The sequence below is a fragment of the Anas platyrhynchos genome, chromosome 3, assembly GCF_047663525.1.
Source record: "Anas platyrhynchos isolate ZD024472 breed Pekin duck chromosome 3, IASCAAS_PekinDuck_T2T, whole genome shotgun sequence".
Lineage (NCBI taxonomy): Eukaryota > Metazoa > Chordata > Aves > Anseriformes > Anatidae > Anas > Anas platyrhynchos.
This window is the reverse complement of record NC_092589.1, coordinates 69,459,459-69,479,955: the sequence shown is the minus strand read 5'-3', so window position 1 is coordinate 69,479,955 and position 20,497 is coordinate 69,459,459. Positions and strand designations below refer to the sequence as shown.

Below are 20,497 nucleotides of genomic sequence, written 5' to 3'. Positions count from 1 at the left end.
TGTAAGTGTTTTGCACAAGAGGATAGGTGATTAAATATGTTTTAAATGTGCACTTAAAACAATAATAACAAAGTTCTCCTAAGAGAACCGGAGGCCTTCTTCAAATCAGTTTTCCCAGTCAGTTGTTGCTGAGGCTTTTGTTCTCTAGCAGAGTCAAACAGATTTTCAGGACAGTGAGCTCTTTTTCAGAAGTCAGATTTAAATCCAAAGACATGGAGCTGCAAGGAGTTCTGCAATACTGGAATAAACACGTGAATAACAAGTTTGTAAGATTTTGCCAGCTGTGAGCAGGCTGTAGCCTCCAGTCAGCTGCAGTTGAATGTGCTATGCTGGACATTACAGGCAGAACAGGTTCAGTGGAAAAAGCAAATGAAGAGATAAGCTACACAGAGCTTTTGCAGGTTTTCAAGGTCACCCAGCTCATTGCTTGTCTCAGTGAAGTGTGTGGTTCTCCCAGGCTCAGGACTCATAATAGTAAAGAGGGATGATTGCCTTTCATTCACGAGCATGATAGGCCTATAACTCATCTGGTAAGATAAGATCAGGTGAGGTACTAAAGCTTCTCTCACAAACGAAGGTAAAGGTAATTATTGTTCATCAGGAGGGAGGTATTATATTTTGAAACAGCTTTCAACAAGAGTGAACCCTGACATGCTGATATCTAAGCCTTGTGTATAGCTTGATTTGAGGCATAAGGAACGCTTCTGTTTGTGTGCGCTTGGATTTTTGTATTTATGTTTATGTTCGTTTACCTGTAAGTAACGAATTCTGTTCACCTGAAGCATGTTGTCTGTACTTGGCAGTGAGTGTTACGTGTTTAGTGTTGCATTATCATAACTTTGAATAATTTTTACTGATATTATCTTAACATTTCTAATCAAAGGCTTATCTAGGAAACAAGGATAAATCAATATATTGTTTTTTGAAGTGAAAAATGAAGCTTGAATGCTGATTGAAATTTTGGCTCCTTACACACCGGCCCCAAGGCATCTTCACATAGTTCAGTCACGCAGTTATTCAGCCTATAAACAGAATACTGGTGTATTATGCAATCAAATCCATGTAATGAATTTCTTTCAAGTATTCCCACACCCATTTTCATACCTGATTGGTAATGTCTGATGCATGTGGACTATAATTTGCATTCTCAGTAACGAACTGCACAATTAGCAGATTTTGCTTATATCTGATTAAACAAGTTTTGTGGCTTAAGCAGACATGTTATCTGCAATAGTTTTTCTGGTCTGCAGCTTGCTGTAGACTTTCACACTAGCCTACGTACAGAGACTTCGCTTTACTTTCAGGTGAATCTGTGCAGTGAGGAAATAGGGCTGTATGCATAAATTCACAGCACCATTTGTGTTTTAAAAGGCATGGGAATTTACAAATGAGATTAGGACTTCTCTACGTGAGTTGTTTCAACAGTTTTGCTATAGTTCTGGGATTTAATATGCATTTGTGTAAGCAAAAGAAGCTCTGGGAGTAGGCATGGCTAAGTACAGTTAGTTTTGTTGTGTGTCCTTTTAGGTAGCTGTTCTGAGCCTAGATCTCCTTTCCACAGCTCTCTCCTCTTCACAATAGTTTACAAGCAGGTCAGCATCTTCCCTTCAGCCAAGAAGATATTGAGCTTTGCCACTGAAATTCCTTAATAGGATAATGGAGATTTAAAAAATGTTTTGCAGTCATTGAAAACATCGGAACAATTAAAAACTAATGTTTGAATGCTTGGGGGTGCCTGTATTTGACCTGGGTTTAAAAAGGAAAATCCAAAAAGCTAACTATGAAGCCTGGCACTTTGAATATTGCTCATACTTCAAATTAGCCAGACAGCCTCTGCTCTTTGAGGTATGCAATTATCAGAAAATAAGGTCCAAAGGGAAATATGGTTTAAATACTACTCTGGTCTCTTAAATTCCACAGAATACAGGAGAGGCAACATCAGTATGCATACAGTCTCCTGTTCAGGAGTGTATCGGAAGCCTAGAAAATTGGTCAGAGGCAAAGCACCACACTATATGCATGTAAATACAACATTAGTGTAAACAAGTCTTCCGATGGCAAAATATTCTTTTCATTTCAGATTTCTCCCACAAGTCTTTATATATACCTCTGATTCATTCATCATTATAAACTTCTTCTGGGATTCATGGAATACACAAGGAGCAACTCTGTTCACATTCAGGGTATTTATGTTCCATGCCCTAAAGGGAAGCTGTTATACACAAACGAGTGGATTCATGGATTTATGTTAGCCAGGTGATTTCTTCACTTTAGTATGCCTGTGACTACAGATTACACAGCAGAACACTAATTTGGGAGTTTTATTTAGGTTCAGGGCATTCCTCTAATTTTGTAGGCTGACCCCAAGAGTACTGTGGACTTAATTCCTTCCTGCAAAAGCACGTAGTGTTGTGTACACTGATTTACTAAAGCCTCCCTGCTCAGCTGGAACACAAACTTTACACCACAGCTCTTCTCACCTTTGATACTTCTCAGCTTTGATGAACCTGTGAAGGCAGCCATTGCATTTATATTTCTATGATATTGCCATCAAAAGATAGTCATTAAGTAATCTTAATGAAGCTCTAAAATTGGAGACATAAAGTGGCTGAACACTGTATTTCAGGGTTATTATTCTGCACACTATTTTCCTCTGTGTTAACCAGAAGAACAACCCTGTAACAAGTCTTTTCTTTCAAACTGCTACCTTTGTATCCAGACTTAGATGTGAAAACATTAATCATCAGTCGGCAAAGGTAGTCTAACACCAGTCTTGGTGAAACTGAGTCACCTTTGTCTGACAAATCTTTCAATGTTAACACATCTTTGCACATGTTGTCTCCGGGAGCACTAAATATATTATAATGTCCCTTTTCAAAGGCATGGCTTTGCACTGGATGAAAATAGGGTGGTGTTTGTTTATTTATTTTTCTCCCACAAAAGGAATCTAGAATAGATGATAATAGAAAGCATGATCTCACAGCATGGACAAGGTGCAGCCTTTACTGAAATGCCTTTCTTCTAGAGTTAATTGCATTAGCTGAGCATATTAAAAATACTGAGCTCTGAAAAGAGCTTTTGATTTTTTAATTAGTTAAAGGGATATGTGAAAACAAGATTAACCATGTGGTCCCTGTCGTTCTCAAGCACACAGCAGCCATTGCTGCACTGCTTATGAATGCATTAACATGCATGTTCTTAAAGTTCAACAGGAACAGCTTTTAGTCAGCTCCTTTTCATGACTTTATCAGATTCCTGTATTTCTTTTGACCCTTTTTCTTGCTTTCTTCACTTTTTCCCCATCTAAGGGTTTAGCATCTTTTCCCTTAATTTTGTGAGATGATCATCAGCCTTGACTGGAAAGAGATTAAAGAACAGATAAGTGCCTACTTAGTTCTCCATTCACTTGCAGTCAGTAGGAGGTTGATGTGTTCCTCTGGGGTGGATGTCAGATCTGCTGAGTGACTAGTAATAATTTGGAGAGTTAGTGCAGTTAACTTGTTCTTGCATAATTTGCAGTCAGTAACTAGTGTGAAATAGCAAGAGAAATTACTGAAAATGCTTTCTCCTCTCCGCAGCCAGTCTCTAAGGGTTGTTAGGGAAATTGAGCATTTACTGATGTGTGAGTGTCTGATGGCTGCTGAGAGTGAGTGTGCACGTGTGTGTGTGTGTGTGTGTGTGTGCAGGTGTGTGCGCAGGTGTACAGGAGATCCAAGTGCCTTCCAACGCCTCATACCTGTCATCGTGGCTGAAGGCGATTCATCGAACCAGTCTTTCCGTATTATAGATTGTAATAAGTGTCTTGCTTGAATAAAGGGTGTGCCCAGGTTTCTTTTTCACCCCTCAAAGGAAACTTGTTATTACAGTATTGTTTCTGGTATTTCAGGAAATCCAGTGAAATGCCCAGACAAGTTCTCGCTGAAGATCAAGTTAAGCGGTTTCTTAACAGTCAAAGCTCTTTTAACAGTTGGGTTTCACCTGAGGGGTTACAGAAGCCCAAGGTTTTAGTTTTGGAAAGATTTCCTTATAAAGCAAAGAAGGCCTGCTTTTCTTTTATCAAATGACCTTTTAGTCCTTTTCGATGCATAAATTGTATTGTGTATTTTTCTGGGTTTTATTTTGTTGTTGCTGTTGTTAAACAGGTGTAGCTCTTTACTAAAAGTTCCTAGCTGTTGCTATGCTTCTGTCTGTGGGTTTAGCTAAAACCACAGTACAAGGGGAGATCTCATTTGGGGTCAAGCAGGCAGACCTACAGACTGTGGGAGCAGGTGGCCCAGATCTTTCATTTTTAAACTGTAATTACTTCTCCAGCCCAACTCTATTTGGATACTTTTTTCTTTCCTTTATCACAACCTTTGGCAACCTTTTAGACACAAACTAAAAGTTATATATTTTTTCTTAAAGCAAGAACCACTTATACTCACTCTGAGGTCAGCCTGTGTTGTACAGTTAAATGTTGAATAACCAGACTGTTTCATCCTGACTAATGCATGTGACTACCCTATCAACTCATACCTACTGAGCTTTAACACCACCTTCCCCATGTCCTGCAGAGAAGGATGTGAACCTGCACTTTTCATCTCGTGGCACATCCTTGTGGGTGGTGCTGGTTACCCCAGCGCTTGTTCATCACAGGTTCAAAGCGAAGAAGAGGTTTCTCTTCTCTCTTTCTTGGTAATAGGAGAGGAAGAGCTACTGGTTATGCTCAGCTACTTCTTATGAAAGCGAAGCATTTCTGTGAATGTGGGATGGAGACAAATTTCAAGAATGCATATGTTTTCATAAAACAGCCTTGCAGTTTTTGTGAGCTGTTTGTGAAAGACTTGCACACTGGCTGAGTTTTCAGCTCAGAAATGAAGCAAGCATAATCCATGTTCATCACATCCCCTGTTCTTACCCTACTATTGAGGTACTTTCAAGTCATATTGTTTGACAAAAGGAAAGATGACAATTTAAAACATTTCCCATACAAACTCTTTAGGAAATGATAATTCTGGAGAAGCATAACCCTAGGATCATTGCACACATTGCTCATAAGATGTGTTGCTCTTCAAGTCTCATGTTAAAGACAGAAAGCAGAAAGGGAGATTGTCTGTGGAACCATAGGTCTTTATGAGTTTATATCTAAACTGAGTTTTCTAGCGATCTCTTCAAACATCCAAGTGGAGAATTCAAATGAAGCTGAGGAATTTGAAAGCAGAATGGCCCAGACGCGCAATAGGTAAAGACAAAAAGAATTGCTTTTAAAAGAAAGAAAAAAGCCTTACAGGGGAAAAAAAAAAAAAAAAAAAAAAAAGAAAATAGCAAATACTACAGAAACAAGCAGCATGTAGGCATTGCCAGTTGGTGTGAAAGGAGTGAGTCCTCTAGGCACAGTGCTTCTTGAGGGAAGTAGAAAGACTAAAGGAGCACAACTCAACAAAGTAATCTCAGGAAATATGCCAGAGACTGGCTGACAGTAGAAGTAAACTAGACTTCATAAAAGCAGACAATGCTGTAAAGATCATCAGATTTGCAAGACAACACTATTATGAAAAAGACAAAAGCAGTAGACTATTGCTAAAATTTAAAATATAAACAAAGCATAAGATAATCTCATCAGTCTCCAGACACGCCAGCCAAAGGATACCCATGAGACAATTTACTGTGTATTTCACAGGATGTTAATACTGTTCGGAGACAATAATTTCAAAATAAGAGTATTTCATTTAAGCCACCTAAACCATATCAACAGATCAGGAGTTCTGGAGGAAAGGCATTAAATGTTAATTTAATTATAGAGAATATTAAAATAGGTACATTCAAAATCCATAAGCTCCTAATAGCTCTCTTGCAGAATTTAAAAAAATACATATATATTAATGAATCTGGAGTGAACAGACAGAACTACACTTGGGTCAGCTCATTAGTGAGACACCGAAAGAAAAAAAGGCCCTGGCATGTGGATATAGTAACACTGAAATGTGGAGAACACCTACTCAGTTTCAGGACATGTAACACATCTGTTTATTAAATCAAAATCCTTTCTTTGTTCTTAGTAAACAAACCAAATAATCCTGCCTGCTTACCCTAGCAGACATCCCACAGAATCACTTAAACAGGAAACAGGGAGAGAGATCAGCATTGGTGACTCGTTTGTCAAGCTGAATATGCAAAGCAACCCACCTCACAACATCAGAAGATTAAAAACTGATAACAGGATCTGGCGATTTTTAAAGGGGATCTTAAAATCTTCTGGCTTAGTCCCAAGTTTAGAAATTAAATTTTTGTGCAGAGTCAAGTCAAAATGCTGCAGTAAAAGTTAACAGGGCTCTTTAAACAAGCCCCTTCATTGTATACAGGCACAAACCAAGGCTTGTCTCTTCATCCCTCCTCCCCACTGAGGTTGTTCAGTTATTCATATAGACAGCCTGGAGAAGTCAACAGATCCTTGGTGAAATGGACAGAGAAGACAGGGAGCACATACGAGTCTTAAAAGTAGATGCTAAAACTGTATTTTTGACGTGTGATCTTGTCACTTCAATCACAATTCAAAAATACTGCCTAAGACAGGCTGTTTTCAGATTAAGTCCAATCACTGCATGTGCTGAGTGGTTTTAGTCTTAACGTCTATGAAATCTTACAGTAAGTACATTGAAGGGAGACTAGGTAAGTCAATGGAGAACAACCATGCTGGGTGTTACTATGTGTGGTGTAAGTGCGTCTAACTCAGGCACACCATGAGCTGAAACGTTGGAAGCGTGGGAGAGTAACCTTTCTCTGCCTTTTTCAGCATGAAATTAGATGGAGAATTACTGTATGGAAGCACACAGGAAAGAGTACACATGGTTAAGAACAATCCTATTTTTCTGAAGGAAATTCGAAAACGGATCAAAGTATAAAATTCTCTGTCAAAACTGAACCCAAAGAACTGCCTTGACCCTGAAGAGTTTTGTTTTCCAAGCACTACCGGTTATTACCTGGGGAATTTCTTGAAAAACTGTCAATGTGTAATGAATTGACAGAGAGGAAAATGAGAATCAGAGGTCAAAAAGGCCACTCTGCAAACACAGGGTAAAAGAGAGGAGCTGCTAAACAGAAAACCATATTATTAAGTAAATTAAATATGCTTACATTGGTCAACATTGGTCATTATAAACACTAAAGAGCAAGAAATAACACCTTTTCATAAAAACTGACTGCACATCTGTTGTTCTTTCATGTAGTAAAGGCAAAACTATCTCCAAAAACAAAAATTCCATGTGAGTTAATGCTTTTTTTTTTTCCTAAACCTTAGCTCTGAGTGCTAATTTCTGTATTTGGTAGCCTGGAATTAAGCTTTACTAGATCTCACGGAAGGCTGAAGACTTGGTTGTGTATTGCTGATATTAACTGAATTCTTGAGAAGAGCTGTGTCGAAACATTTTGCAAGGCTTCATCTGTTTGGAACAAAGAACAAGTGAATGTTCTCTGGTGTTTATAAATGCCTTTTTTTTTTTTTTAATCTATGCAGATAGATAACTGATAAACCTTTGGAAAGATATTAATCCCTGCAGTGGATTCTACTTCTTGCTTTTATATCCTTGAAGTAATTAGTCCTGGGTTCCCTTAGTGTGGAGCTACCCATTGGAGTCTCTGGGTACACCAGAGCTGCTCTTGGCATAACTGTGAGATAACGATAGCTTTGTAACCCATATTGGATTTAATACTTTACAGTAGAAACTTCTCTTCAGGCATTGCATGCTGATTTCTTAAATTGATTGTATCTGAATTACTGGCTTTCATATTATACAACTCCATGAGTCTAGATTTTTTTATAATTTTTTCTTGTTATGTGTGATTTGTTTGTATAATTACCTGGGACACATGTAGACTTGCTGCTGAAGGAGACACACAGTCCTGCTCCAGCCAGTGTGCGGTTGAGTGAGTCAGCGATCTAAATTATACCTACAGAGTTGATAGGTCACTGCGAATCGCTGCAAGGGAAAAAGCCAAAGAGCATTGGTGAGAAAACATGTAGTCAGTCCCTGAGAGAAGAAAAAGATTAAAGCTTTCTCAATCTTGCTATTTTGAAGAAACACAATGCCTTCCTTTCTTCTTCCCCTTTCTCTCTCTCTTTCTCCACTCTGGAGAAAAAAAAAAGTAAAATTTTAAGTTAGCACTTTACTTCTCCCACTGCAATCTGACACAAAAGACCTTCTCAAATAAATCACTCGTGCAGTTGTCTGGTATGACACAGTGTCAAATGCTGTCTTTTTGATAAGTTCATTTCCTAAGCAATTTGTTTAACCCTTTTTATAGACATTGTTTTCTCTGACTAAGTCGTGAGTCATTTTCAACACAGGAGTACTCGAGGGAAATGTCACAATTGTCACTTGTTTCTCTGCCTGCCTGGCTTTGCCTTATAATTTTTATAAGCCAAAAGACAGAGTTCCTCCTTTAATTTGTCCCACTCTGCTGACAGCTGGCTGTTATTGCCTCTGACTGGGCTACTCTATAGGCTGATCTTGTAGTTGCTTTAAAGTTGGTGAATTATTTGGGAAAGACACCTCCCCACCCCCAAAGAGTATGAAATAAAATGAAGAGGCTTTTAGGAGCCTATTTTACTACACACAAAATTTGTGCTGCACTTTGACTGTAGCTTCTTGTATCTCAGAAGTCAGTTCCAAGTTACCATAAGGTGTCCACCACCACCAAGAAAATGAGATTGTCCAGGAAAAATCAAAGGGATAATTTTTTATCCTGACAACTTGCTTTAGTATACAGAAGCTGTCATACACTTCAAGAAAACAGGTGGTCTGAGGGCTTTTAAAGGGTCTTGTTTGTTTTTTCTCTTAGGAAAAAATGTTTGTCATTTTACAAAACCTCGTATTTAGTGGTTTATACTGTAAGCATGCCCATAAATTCAAAGAAGCAGACCCAAACTGCTTATGATTTTCTACATCTGAGGGCAGCCAGGGACAAGTGTTTACACCCAGGCATGGTGACAGAAGAGCAAAGACTATGGTGATTTCAAAAGCAAGTTCCCCTCAGGAACTGACTTCTGAAGGAGCAAATGTAGTCACAAAGAGTCCCAGACATGCCTGCTGTGGCAACAAAGGAGTGTCCTGAGGACTGCTCCAACGTATTGCAGTTGGTAGCTATAAAACTCTTATCTAATTCAACGTAGGTGCAAGACTCGTGTCTCCTTTTCCTGCTCCCTTCCCCTTCCTCTTCCTCTTTATTTCATCTAAAACTCTGGAAACTTGAACTATGTGTTTCAATGGACTGATGATGTTTTTAAAAGGCAAATAAATGCAGAAATTTTCTGAGCAAAGCAGTACTGCTTAGTTGTACAACATGACTCGTGGCACACACATCCCTTAAGACCAGGTACACTGTTTGTGATCTTAACCTTTTCTGAATAGCTGCTATGCTGAAGCAGCCTCAGCTGTATGCATCTGGAGAGTTTATCTAGCACACCCTGTGTAGATCCCCTGGATTGCCTTTAAATGTTCTCTTTATTCTTTTCTCTAATGAATTACTGCTGCTTTTAAGAACACTGTACTTCAAAGGTGGAAGAGCATTAATCATTCTCTTGAGGCTTATGCAATGAGAGATCTTAATACTAGAATTTATGCCACGAAGAGACGATTGGATTCTTGCCATTCTTTGTCAGGGTAACGTTGGAGCTCATACCCATAAAGGACTGAAGTTCAAACCCTTTTGTCAACATTTGGATTATGCTGAAGGAGAATGAGCATGTTATGAAACTCTCTGCTAATCACAAGAGTAGTCCAGCCTAACTATCTCATCTAAACTCTGAAATCTCCGTTCTGTCTGTAGGGCCCTACTGTGGTAATATGATGCCTGTCCCCAAAGAAATCATTCTGGACAGCAACGAAGCGACTATTCGCTTTGAGAGTGGATCCCACGTGTCAGGACGAGGCTTTCTGTTGTCCTACGCCAGTAGTGATCACCCAGGTAAAGTACTGTTTCTGAAGGATAAGCAGCATTGTACTCTCTATTTCATTATCTTCCCTATACATAAACTTTGTCCCAAATGTTTGGTCCTAAATATTTCTGGTATCTTATTAGCATGAACCATCATATTTTTAATAGCATGTGTGCAAGAAGCAATTGTAACATTAAGCAGATCTAACAGCTGCTGAAATCTTGCCTAGATAATTCGCAGTACAGGCCCGGTGAAAAAGAAAATACCTTTGGTATTTTGGGCTTTTAACACACTGTGATAGGATGAAGAGATTGTAGAGGTTAAGATACAAATCCTACATTTAATATTCTGGGGATTTGTGCGTCTTTGATGAAGGGGCATAAAGCATGAGTAGAAGAGGGAGATGAAAAGAGTGAGGGAAATCCTTAGATGTTGTTTTACTTCTAATAAAGTTGTGCAAGTATTACAGAGAGGTCTCCAATGCAATTTTATGTTTAGCCAAATGTTCTTCTATATTTCCTTGTCCTCTGGCTGGGATTGACATTTGTAAACTTTTCACAGATCTAATCACATGTTTGGAACGAGCAAACCACTACACAAAGACTGAATACAGGTAAAGAAGTTTTACATCACTCTGTGCTGTCGTTTACTTTTCTGGAATCTGGTCTAATTGCTGTAAAATGTCACCTAAGACATATACAGTCTTAGTTGTCTGGAGAAGTTTTTGAGCTACAACGCTGTAATAGTGTCAGGCCTGGCTATGAGAAGCAGCAGTGCAGAATGGAAGCCTGCAGCCCAGGAAAACAAGTTCCTCTGCTGAGTTACAGAGCTCTCAGCAATTCTCATTTGGGCATACATGCGTATGGTATATGTAAAAAGAGTTTCCACTTTGAAATTCAAAGTAGCCTTGAATTCCATTGCGTCTCCTGAGAGCAGATCACGCCCCAGCTGATAAAAGATTATCTGAGGACAAGCTATAATTTCTTGGCTCCTTGATAGGATTTGAAATGGTAATAAATTGTACTTTGCTGGTTACCGCCTGGATGTGCATGCAGGCTTCTTATCTGGGCTGGGCTGCAAGCGTGCATAATAGCATTTCTAGAACAACAGAACTGAACAAAAATGCACTTGGAAAACTGCTGTTTTGATTCTTTGTGTGCTGCTATGTGCAGTCTATTCAGGGCCACTTTTATTTACCCTCTATAGTCAATGATATGTGATGAGCCAGAACTTACTGCTAAAATAACTGTGGGTTTGAGAGCATTTCTTTTGCATGGGTTTGTTTCTGTGTGCCATCATTACAGTCCAGTTTTTTAAGCAAGCCTCTGTTCTTTTACTACAGCAGATACTGTCCTGCTGGCTGCAGAGACATTGCAGGCGACATTTCTGGGAATATAGGAGAAGGATATAGAGATGTAAGTACTCAGGATAATGAGGGAAAAAATGAAAAAATATATAGATATAAATAAATAAATAAATAAGAATCTATTGCTCAGTTGTATAGCACAACTTGGTTTCAATTTTTGCTGCTTGGCTTTTGTCAATAATTCTTCCCATCTGTGTTAGATATACCTTTTACTATCGGTATATTGGTGTGTTATCAGTGTATAAGCACACCGAGATACTTTTCAAACAGGCTAATCAATCGTGTGAGAACAAAGTCCACTGATTGTCGACTAAACTTGCTATAGTTTTCTGGCTTTTTGGCTGCAAGGAGTTTTTCCCTCTTGAGGCAGTGCTCTTCAATGTACTAAATATTCCTATGACTTCATTTTTTCCTTGTTTGGAGTCCGTGTGCATTTCTTTTCTAAAGTTATCTCTTGCAGGAATAAAAAGCATTTCAGTAACTTGTGGGTTTTCTTTAAGATTTTGTTTGCAGTATCCCAGGAATCTGCTCTGAGATGAAATAAATATTATACTCTGCTTAATCACATCCCACTGATAACTAAAAACCTCTTGGATCATTTTTTATTAACTGCTTGATCTTTAAAATGAATTTGCCCAAGTGGTTTTACCTGCAGTTCGTACCACGCATTGCTCTGCCTTCTCTGTGCCCCTCACCTCCCTCCCTTCATGCCTCTGAAATCTTCACATCTTTCACAGCGGAGTAAGCTGAATCCTACCACTGAAGCAAAATCCCACCCTATCACAAGTAAAGCAGTTGCTGAGTTTCCAAAATGCCAGTGTTCACGTCCAACCTGTCTGTCCAGTTACTCAAGCACACCGCCCCATCCCAGAGAACGGCAGAGCTGAAAAAACAAAGAAATGCCACATCGCCCTCTAATTAGCTGGAGTTATTCCTGCTGTACAGGGCGATTAGAAAAGAACAGCAGCACATGGCATGACCTCATGCAGATCTTATCTAGGCGGAGGAATTTTTGAAAGAAAATTTCCCTCAGCCGTGAACACGGGATTCAGCTTTCTGATGGGAAGGGCCTTCAGGGCTCCACGTGCTCTGCTGCCCCTGTGTCCCCAGCGCACCCAGCCCTACCCGGAGGGGACAGTCAGGCACCCCAGCTTGGGAAGTGGTGGAGGTGCCCATGTGAATGACACACAGCTGAATTTCCCAGTGCATACCATGCCTCAAATCCTAAGGCAGTACACAGTAACAGACAGGTCTGCCTTCAGGTAAGTTCAGGAAGTAATTCTGATTTTCCCTTTGCAAAGAAGGCTGGTCGTGTTGCCTTAGACTTTGTTTTCCTGAGGCAGGCCAGCTATTTATTAGGTTAAAACTTTACAGCACCTTCCCAGAACCAGATCATTAGCTTTCTTGTTTGCAAAAATAAAAATAAAAATCATATGTTGGAAACAGATGTATATTGTTTCAAAGATTCCTGTTGTGGGTGCCCCCCCATACACACACTTGCTATTGCTCTTGTGCCTGTGCAGGCTGTTCTGTGCTCCACCACTTCCCTAAGAGTGGCTTGGGAGTGGGAGCATTACTGTTTTTTCAGCCCCATCCCCTGAGTGTTTTGGTGTGCTGCCTTCTGCCTTTCAGACGTCGCTGCTGTGCAAGTCGGCGATACACGCGGGCATCATCGCAGATGAGCTGGGCGGGCAGATCAGCGTCACCCAGCAGAAGGGCATCAGCCACTATGAAGGTGTCGTCGCCAACGGCGTCCCCTCGCATGAGTGAGTACCACCAGCGCCCGATGTTGGCTCTGGGGGCAATCCCCGGAGCATAATGCACTGAGCAGGTCAGCAGGAGCAGGTGGGACACCGCACCGATGTTTTTCTGGGGAAGGAGAAGATGTTGGGTGTGGGTCTTGGGGCTTTTGGGGTTTGTTTCTATGGCTGTACTAAAATTGTGCTGGCGCAGATTGTAGGAGAACATTCCAAGTTTATGTGGCTTTATGCAGCACAGGGCTGTATTTTCTTTCTCTTTTTGCTTTTCCTTCCAAAACACATTTGCAAATTACCTTGTTAGCAGATACATGAAAGTACGATGTTCTGCAACAAACACCTTTAATCGATGTGCTAATAAATCATGCTAAATTCATGTTAGAGTTTAAAAAAAACCCTAGGAAGCATGAATAAATAAAAAGTGCCGTTGAGCCATAGGGGATTCAGTAAATACCTTCTTAAACGTTGTGCTTTTGACATGTTCAGAATTCTTCTCTTTTAGAATATTTATAGCAAGGGTGTTATATTTACCACTTATCTTCTGACTTTTAATTGTGCTGTTGTTGAAGTAGAAATAAATCCTCTAATCTCTATCCAGTACAGTAAGCCCTTCTAGCAACTGCCTCTGTCATTCCTTCTGGTTCATATTTTTTAATTTTAAAATGTTATGTGGATTTCGCAAGATCCTTTTTTTTTTTTTTTTTTGTGGAAAGGGAAATGTCTTCAGTCCCATAGACTAAAGGAGCTAAGACAATATGACTCTTTCATTTTGAAACAAGAACTACAACAAACTACAACAAACTACAGTACCATATCAGCCATTTTGTATGCATTCAGTCTCACTTCTGTCACTGAAACAGAAATAGCCAAACTAACTACAGGATCACCATGAAACATAGTGGTGTTAAAACTGGAACTAATTTAAAGCTCTCCATGTATGCATTTCACTTCTGCCAGCTGATGAGCAAATTTATGTAATCAAATGTTTAATTTTTAAGTCTCGATCCCAGTGACCTGGGCCATATTTGCATGTAAACCTATGGAAAACATAAGCAGTCATCTGATCTGTTGCTGTTATTAACCTTAAGTATAGGTTGAATGGCTTTGTATCCTGGCACTGGAATACACAAAGTGGATAGCATGTACATCACTGGGTAGCACATTGACCTCTAGCAGAAGGCCCCTAAAGCCTAAATATTTTCTATTTTCTTAAACATGTTAGATAGCTAAAATATTTGGAAAAATACTATAATTTTCTCTGAAGCAAAGCAGGACTGAGAGCTCAGGTCAGGCATTGAGCCTTTCCATAGAGCAAACAATACAAATTCTTTCTGTCACACATGCCAGCTTTGTGAAACCCTTAGAAATTAAATATTTGGTGCTGTAGCTAAAGATGTCGTAGAACCATTTATATACATTGGTGTGTGTGTGTGTGTGTGATCCTTGAGAATCCCAGGAGTAACTCAGAGAGTAGCACATAAAATGTTATAATGAAAGACAGCTGGGATTCCCACTTGTATTTTCGCACAGTACAAGAGTTAGTGAGCAACGAATGAAGCGTAGAAGGCAGCAAATGTACATGTGCTGGGGGAAAACACTGTTTGCATAATTAACCCGTGAACTTAACCGCCAAGTGTCCTTTTAACGCTGCTACTCACATAAAGTCGTATAAATTTCACATGAGTAATGAAGGTGCCCACAGAGACGAAGACTCATCTCTGTTACACCAAGTGGTACAACTCCCACTGGCTCCAGCGAGAGCCAAGATGTGTGCTCCCAGGCTGAAATGAGCCATCCGGGCTCATATTCATCACTCTTATACAGGGCACCCTAATGAGGAGCATTGTCACCCTAACTCTCCTGCATCCCGGGGCAGAAGGGGCACTCCTTGAGGACGATGCATTTCTCAAAGGGACTGGTTTGCCCCAAGGAGCCATCCACATCTCTCTGCAGATTATTCAGGCAGCCAAAGGTGAATGGGCTCATAATGGGAACCCTACAAGTGCGATGGTGTGATTTTTAGAAAAGTAGGAGGGTAAGCACAGCCATTCCCAGGATGCTTCTGCTGGTCCTGGCAGCTGGGGCGATCCCAGGAGCTGATGAACTGCTGGTGTGATCCCATTATTCTGGGAGAGGTACATGGGAGGATGCAGGGAAATCATTGTATTTCAAATGGAAATGTGTCCCTAGAAACAGTGGGCATGTTTGCTAAGAAAATGAACCAGTGCATTTCATGCTTTAAAAAGGCTTTTATGAGATGTATTTCCAAAGCTGCCTGCTTTCACCGTCCTCGGGTACCTCTGTGCTACAATACATTCCTCCGAACAGCCAGCGTCAGCAAGGAAAGAACGATGCTTAGACAGCAGTGTCATCACAGCTCTTTGCACTCCCTTAAACGAAAGCTTACTTGAGTTTTTAAAATCTCATTTATAGTGGATTTCAGTATTAAAGATTTAAATTATTTGGTGACTTGAGCTGAAACTGACCTCATCCAAAGCCGCTGCTTGTGTGCATTGGGCTGTTACATATCTGTATTATAATGTAACAGCAGAATTATGAATCACTCACTTGCCAGCCCTTAAGACCTGACCTTGGCTTCCCTGACTTCATTTTTCAGTGCGCTTGTTATGCCCTGTTATCTATGAGATTTTCAGCTCCCGTGCCCCATGTGCGGACCTGAACCCGCAAATGATATAATGAAGATCAAGTGGCTGGATTTATTGGACAGTTCTGCTACCCGAGTACAAATATATGGGGTTTTAACTTTGTAATGTGAGCTGCCTGTGGAGGCCCGTGACTGTACATCTGCACATGTGAAATCATTTGTCTTTGAAAATTGAAGAGCCCACATGCTCATGAATTGTGAAATATGTGATGTGGTGTTAACCCGCACTGCTTATAAGAAGCTTCCTTGGGACTGACTCTGGAAAAAATGGATCTGAGATTTACACACATTTATCATGTAAAGCAGCATCCTTTTTTTTCTCTTTTATTTCAGAGGCACCAGCACAGGTCTGCCATGCTGTCACTGATGCTGTTGGCTAGGCAGGATCCTGAAGGTTGCCAGGAAAATGAGGAGCACAGGGTGATGCCATTCCTTAAAGGACAAAGTGAAATTTGTGTGACAAATGCCACCTGCCACATTACGAAATTGATGAATTACCACTCACTGAATTAGTTTGTCCTCCTCGGTGACTTGCGGAATTATAGCAGAAATATTTCAGCTTGATTTTATAGCTTTATAGATCCTGGGAATGCTAACCTCCTCCCTTTCATTGCTAAAATTGCAGACCTGTAGTTTGAAAGGGACCTCGGTGACTTTTTTATTATGAAGGGATAGTGTATAAATATATAAGTGTATATATATATAAATATAAGCATTTGAGGAGTGCTGTGATTTCTGTTTTGGGGAGGTTTTACTGATCACTGCATGTTTTCCTTTTCTTTTCCTCTTTTGAATTGGATCGCTTTGCATTCACTAAGAAAGCAAAAATAGTTTTGGCTGTAGTTCCAAACTGGCTTGTAGCAAGCAGAGCACATCTGATGGCCCGTGAGGATCGCCTGGGGGGAAGATGTGGGAGGGAGGGGTTGAGTTTCTCAGCGTAGCTACTCCACCGCCTACATGCCCAAATAAATCAGCTCCCTCCCCACGCCCTCCATCATCCCTGAAGGACTTTGTTTGCCTGTAGGCATCAACTTTCCCTCGGTGACAAAAAAAAGCAGTGTTTTTCTTGACCTTGACACAGGACCACTTTCCACTTCCCCATTTGCAGGACTCCCGAAACATATGGCCGTGTGCATCACTGTTAGGCTATGGGCTGATGGACTCTTATAGGTAATCTTTGGGGAAATTCTCCTGGCTGACAACAAAGGGCAGCCTGAAGGGGAGCTGTTTTGAACTGCAGTTGTGTTACTGTTCTGCTCAGTTGTGCTGGCCACGATTCTTAAAAAAGGGCACCTGATGCATGCAGCCACTTGGAACAGCATTGAAGGGGTCAGATTTTCAGGAAATATGCAGGAATTCCAGGTTAAAACCCATGCTTTCATTTTGAATATGCAGCCAGTCAAAGGGATCATTTTTGGAAAAAGATCTCAGGGCATCTCAGTGGGAATCAGAAAGGAAAGTGGCTCTCTGGATGGACAAGGAGTGTACAGCTTTCTCTTGCTATGGTTATTTTGTGGTGGTCTGAGTTGTGCAGGGCTGTGCGGAGTGGCCAAAGGATTGGCTTTGCTCTGGAAGTAAAGTAGTTGGTTACAAGGAGGGACAAAAGGGAAGCCACAGATGTGCTGCTGTTAGCAAAGACAAAAGAACAATTCCTAATAAGAGTTGTTGGACATGGTTATAACAGATTATAACAGATTACATATTGTTAACCAGAACATAATCTGTTTAATCTGAATCAGATTAAACCAAGCAGCAGTTTGCATTGTCTGACTGATGCGCATGCTTAGCCAACGTGGGAATGGCCAGAGCTAATGTGGCTTAGTCACAACCAAGCATAACTTAAGGATAGATTTTCTTCAAACTAGGATGTGGACTTACATCAACAGAAGTTCACTGATTTCACTGAAGTTACTCTAAATGGATGGGAGAAGAGCATTTAACCCCACACTGGAGCAGGCATTGTAGGTAGTGCAAGTCCCTGTTGGCTTTCTAGCTCCTGGCTTCTTTTGCATGCTGTTATTTGGCTGGTCTGAGGAGCAGGAGGTGAAGGATTTCAGAGAAGCCATAAGGGCCCTGTACAGAGGAGTGAAGCAGAAGTGCACAGGAAGAGTAACAGGCTGGTGAGACGGGGACTCGGTCACCTTAAAGCACAGCAGATGATCAAAACTGCTGTTAGTGACCTGAATACACAGCATGAGATGCACGAGAATGTTCGTAGGGGGTAGGTGGTCAAGCAGCAAAGTAAGCAGTTATCTGGCCAGAGATATTTTGCTAGATAAAATGTGATTTTGTGCCACAATGAAACCACCCATGTTCTGGCACTCCTGTGGCTGGTTCCTGAAAGGCTGAAATACTTTCTTTTTTCTTACAGTGGTTCCTTGTCAGATAAGCGGTTTATATTTACTTCAAATGGTAAGAATAATGCCTTTCTTCTTATATATTCACATTTTACCTTTTTATTTAAGTATTTTCCTAAAAGTTTTGAAAAGTAATCAGATTGTAAATGTTAGACTGTGTCCAGTAAGGATATTTTAGGACAACAATTTTTTAAATTGGCAAGTTGGATAAAAAAAAAATAAATGAGAGGATATGAAGTGAGCTAGAAAAAAAAAATAGAATAGGAATAGGTCATATGCACATAGATGAGAAACAGAAATAGCATTCTGATGCTACGTTTCTGGTGCTAGCATATGAAAAATGGCAATCAGATAATTCTATTTTTATGTACTTTAGGTGGCAGAAAATGAAAGCAGTTTTTCTTCAGATATTTATAAGTTCCATCTTCATTATACCAGAACTAAAACACACAGAGGAATGAGAATATATTTACATTGAACTTACACAGAGCTACCTTTGTTTATGAGTTTCAAAGAAGCAAAAGCATCTTTAATCTGTCAAGCTGTTAATTTACATAAAACACAGCAAAGAGGGGGGAAAAGTTCGTGCTCATTCATTCGAGTTATATTTCAGTCATTTTAGATAAAATCATTTACTGTTCCACTGAAAACTGTTGAACATAGATAGGCCTTTGAAATTGCCAGGAAATTATTTTTAACTTCATTGGAACCATATCACATTGGCCCGTTTTTTCTGAGGAACCTTGATGTGTAGAATTTTGTGGGTTCTTTGGTGGATTTCATAATACTTGCCTGCAGCTATTACCTTCATGATATCACCTCTTGGCAGCAGTATCAAGGAGTTTCTCTAATGAGTAACTTTCCTAGTCCTCACTGCAGGTGAAAATCGTGAAATATTTACAGTAAAGTGTTCCTTTCAGTACAGTGCCTTCATCTTAGAAAAGTTTTGTACAGCAAAATTAGTGAATGCCAAACTCTAAACACAAATATTATGTTTCAGAAGGAAAAATAAATAAATAAATATAAGAAGTCTTCACATGAACAACAATAAAAATATTCAGAGATTAAAAAACAAAAGGGCAAATTAAAAATAACAGATGCAGTCAGAAGGTGTCGTGTATGTAGGAGCTGAGTTGGTAATGGAGAGGGACTCCATCCCAGTACTGCATTATCCACTATAAATTGACTGGCAAACACCACAGTTAATGGACAGCATCAGGTTAGCACCAGATTAGGCAACATCTGACTTGGCTGTTGTGGGCGGTCTTCATATGTTGCTAGCCTAATGTAAAAATATGCTGTGAAAGCACAAAATAACTGCTTATGTCTGTCTGTGTTGGGACTCCTAGGCTGCAATAAATCCCTCAGTCTGGATGAAGCATTCCTCTCCAAGAGCCAGATCACTGCGTCTTCCTACTGGGAGGAGACCAACGAATTTGGACAACTGTTCCAGTGGTCTCCTGACAAGGCTTGGCTTCAAGTCCAGGGGCTGGCTTGGGCCTCTAACCACAGCAGTAACCGTGAATGGTTAGAGATAGACTTGGGAGAGAAGAAGAGAATAACAGGTAGATCACACTGATTATTAGAAGCTGGGTTTTCTGCTGGAGAAAGAACCTAATACAGTTGAAAAGCTAATAATGCACTAATGCAATCTTTCTTTCAATAAATGCTATGTATCAAGGGATATTGTTTTCATATTAAAGAAATCACAGCAATTCACAAGACTGGTCTTCCTATAATAATAAAGGGTTGGACTCACTCTAATACATGCATGATCTGTAAGGATGCTGTAGGCTCAGAACAAAATATTTACACAGAGACCAGTAGAATCTGGATGCATGGTAAATGATTGCTTAGGATCCATTGAGAATGCTTTTCTTGAATCAATAAGAAAGGTTTCAAAGTCACAGAATTTGAAATAATGGCCCTGGTGAAAGAGATTCCTTTTTTTAACCCCTGGTTTAGTGATTAAAAAAGTAAATTAAAGTTGCTGCTGAAAGTGTAAAGACTTCTGGTATTGACCATAATGTCAAAACACAAACAAACTATTACAATTTTTGGAGTCATTAATTTGGGTTCTGTTTAAAGCTCTGTTTTTTGAAATTCACAGTTGAGCGATGATTTCCATTCTTGCCCCAACTTTTAAACTTAGTGACAACCTTTGAATTCCAAACATAGTTTGAAAAGTAAATTAAGGCTTTGAAGGCAAAGGTCTCTGAATTGTTTTTTCTTGCGTGTTTGCATTTGAAAATCTTCCTTTGAGAAGGAAACCTAACTTGAAAATGTCTTCTGCATTCTGTTACTAGGAATTAAAACCACTGGTTCTGGATCTACTACACTGAATTTTAACTTTTATGTAAAGACATTTATAATGAACTACAAAAATAACAACTCTAAATGGAGAACTTACAAAGGAATTCTAAGCAATGAAGAAAAGGT

The 20,497-nt window shown here is 39.9% G+C and overlaps 1 protein-coding gene across 4 annotated transcripts in view; it reads left to right on the top strand.

Annotated features, from left to right (window-relative positions):
• DCBLD1 (discoidin, CUB and LCCL domain containing 1) overlaps positions 1-20,497 on the top strand; it is a 48,855-nt gene that overhangs the window by 16,971 nt on the left and 11,387 nt on the right. For all 4 annotated transcript variants that reach the window (XR_005264524.2, XM_038177004.2, XM_038177006.2 and 1 more), the window contains exons 3-9: positions 9,805-9,942; positions 10,475-10,526; positions 11,256-11,328; positions 12,912-13,045; positions 18,073-18,113; positions 19,408-19,623; positions 20,365-20,495. Coding sequence is in view for 3 of the 4 variants with exons in the window: in XM_038177004.2 (XP_038032932.1) it covers positions 9,805-9,942; positions 10,475-10,526; positions 11,256-11,328; positions 12,912-13,045; positions 18,073-18,113; positions 19,408-19,623; positions 20,365-20,495 (785 nt within the window). In the remaining variant the exon portion in view is untranslated. The remainder of the gene's footprint in view (positions 1-9,804; positions 9,943-10,474; positions 10,527-11,255; positions 11,329-12,911; positions 13,046-18,072; positions 18,114-19,407; positions 19,624-20,364; positions 20,496-20,497) is intronic.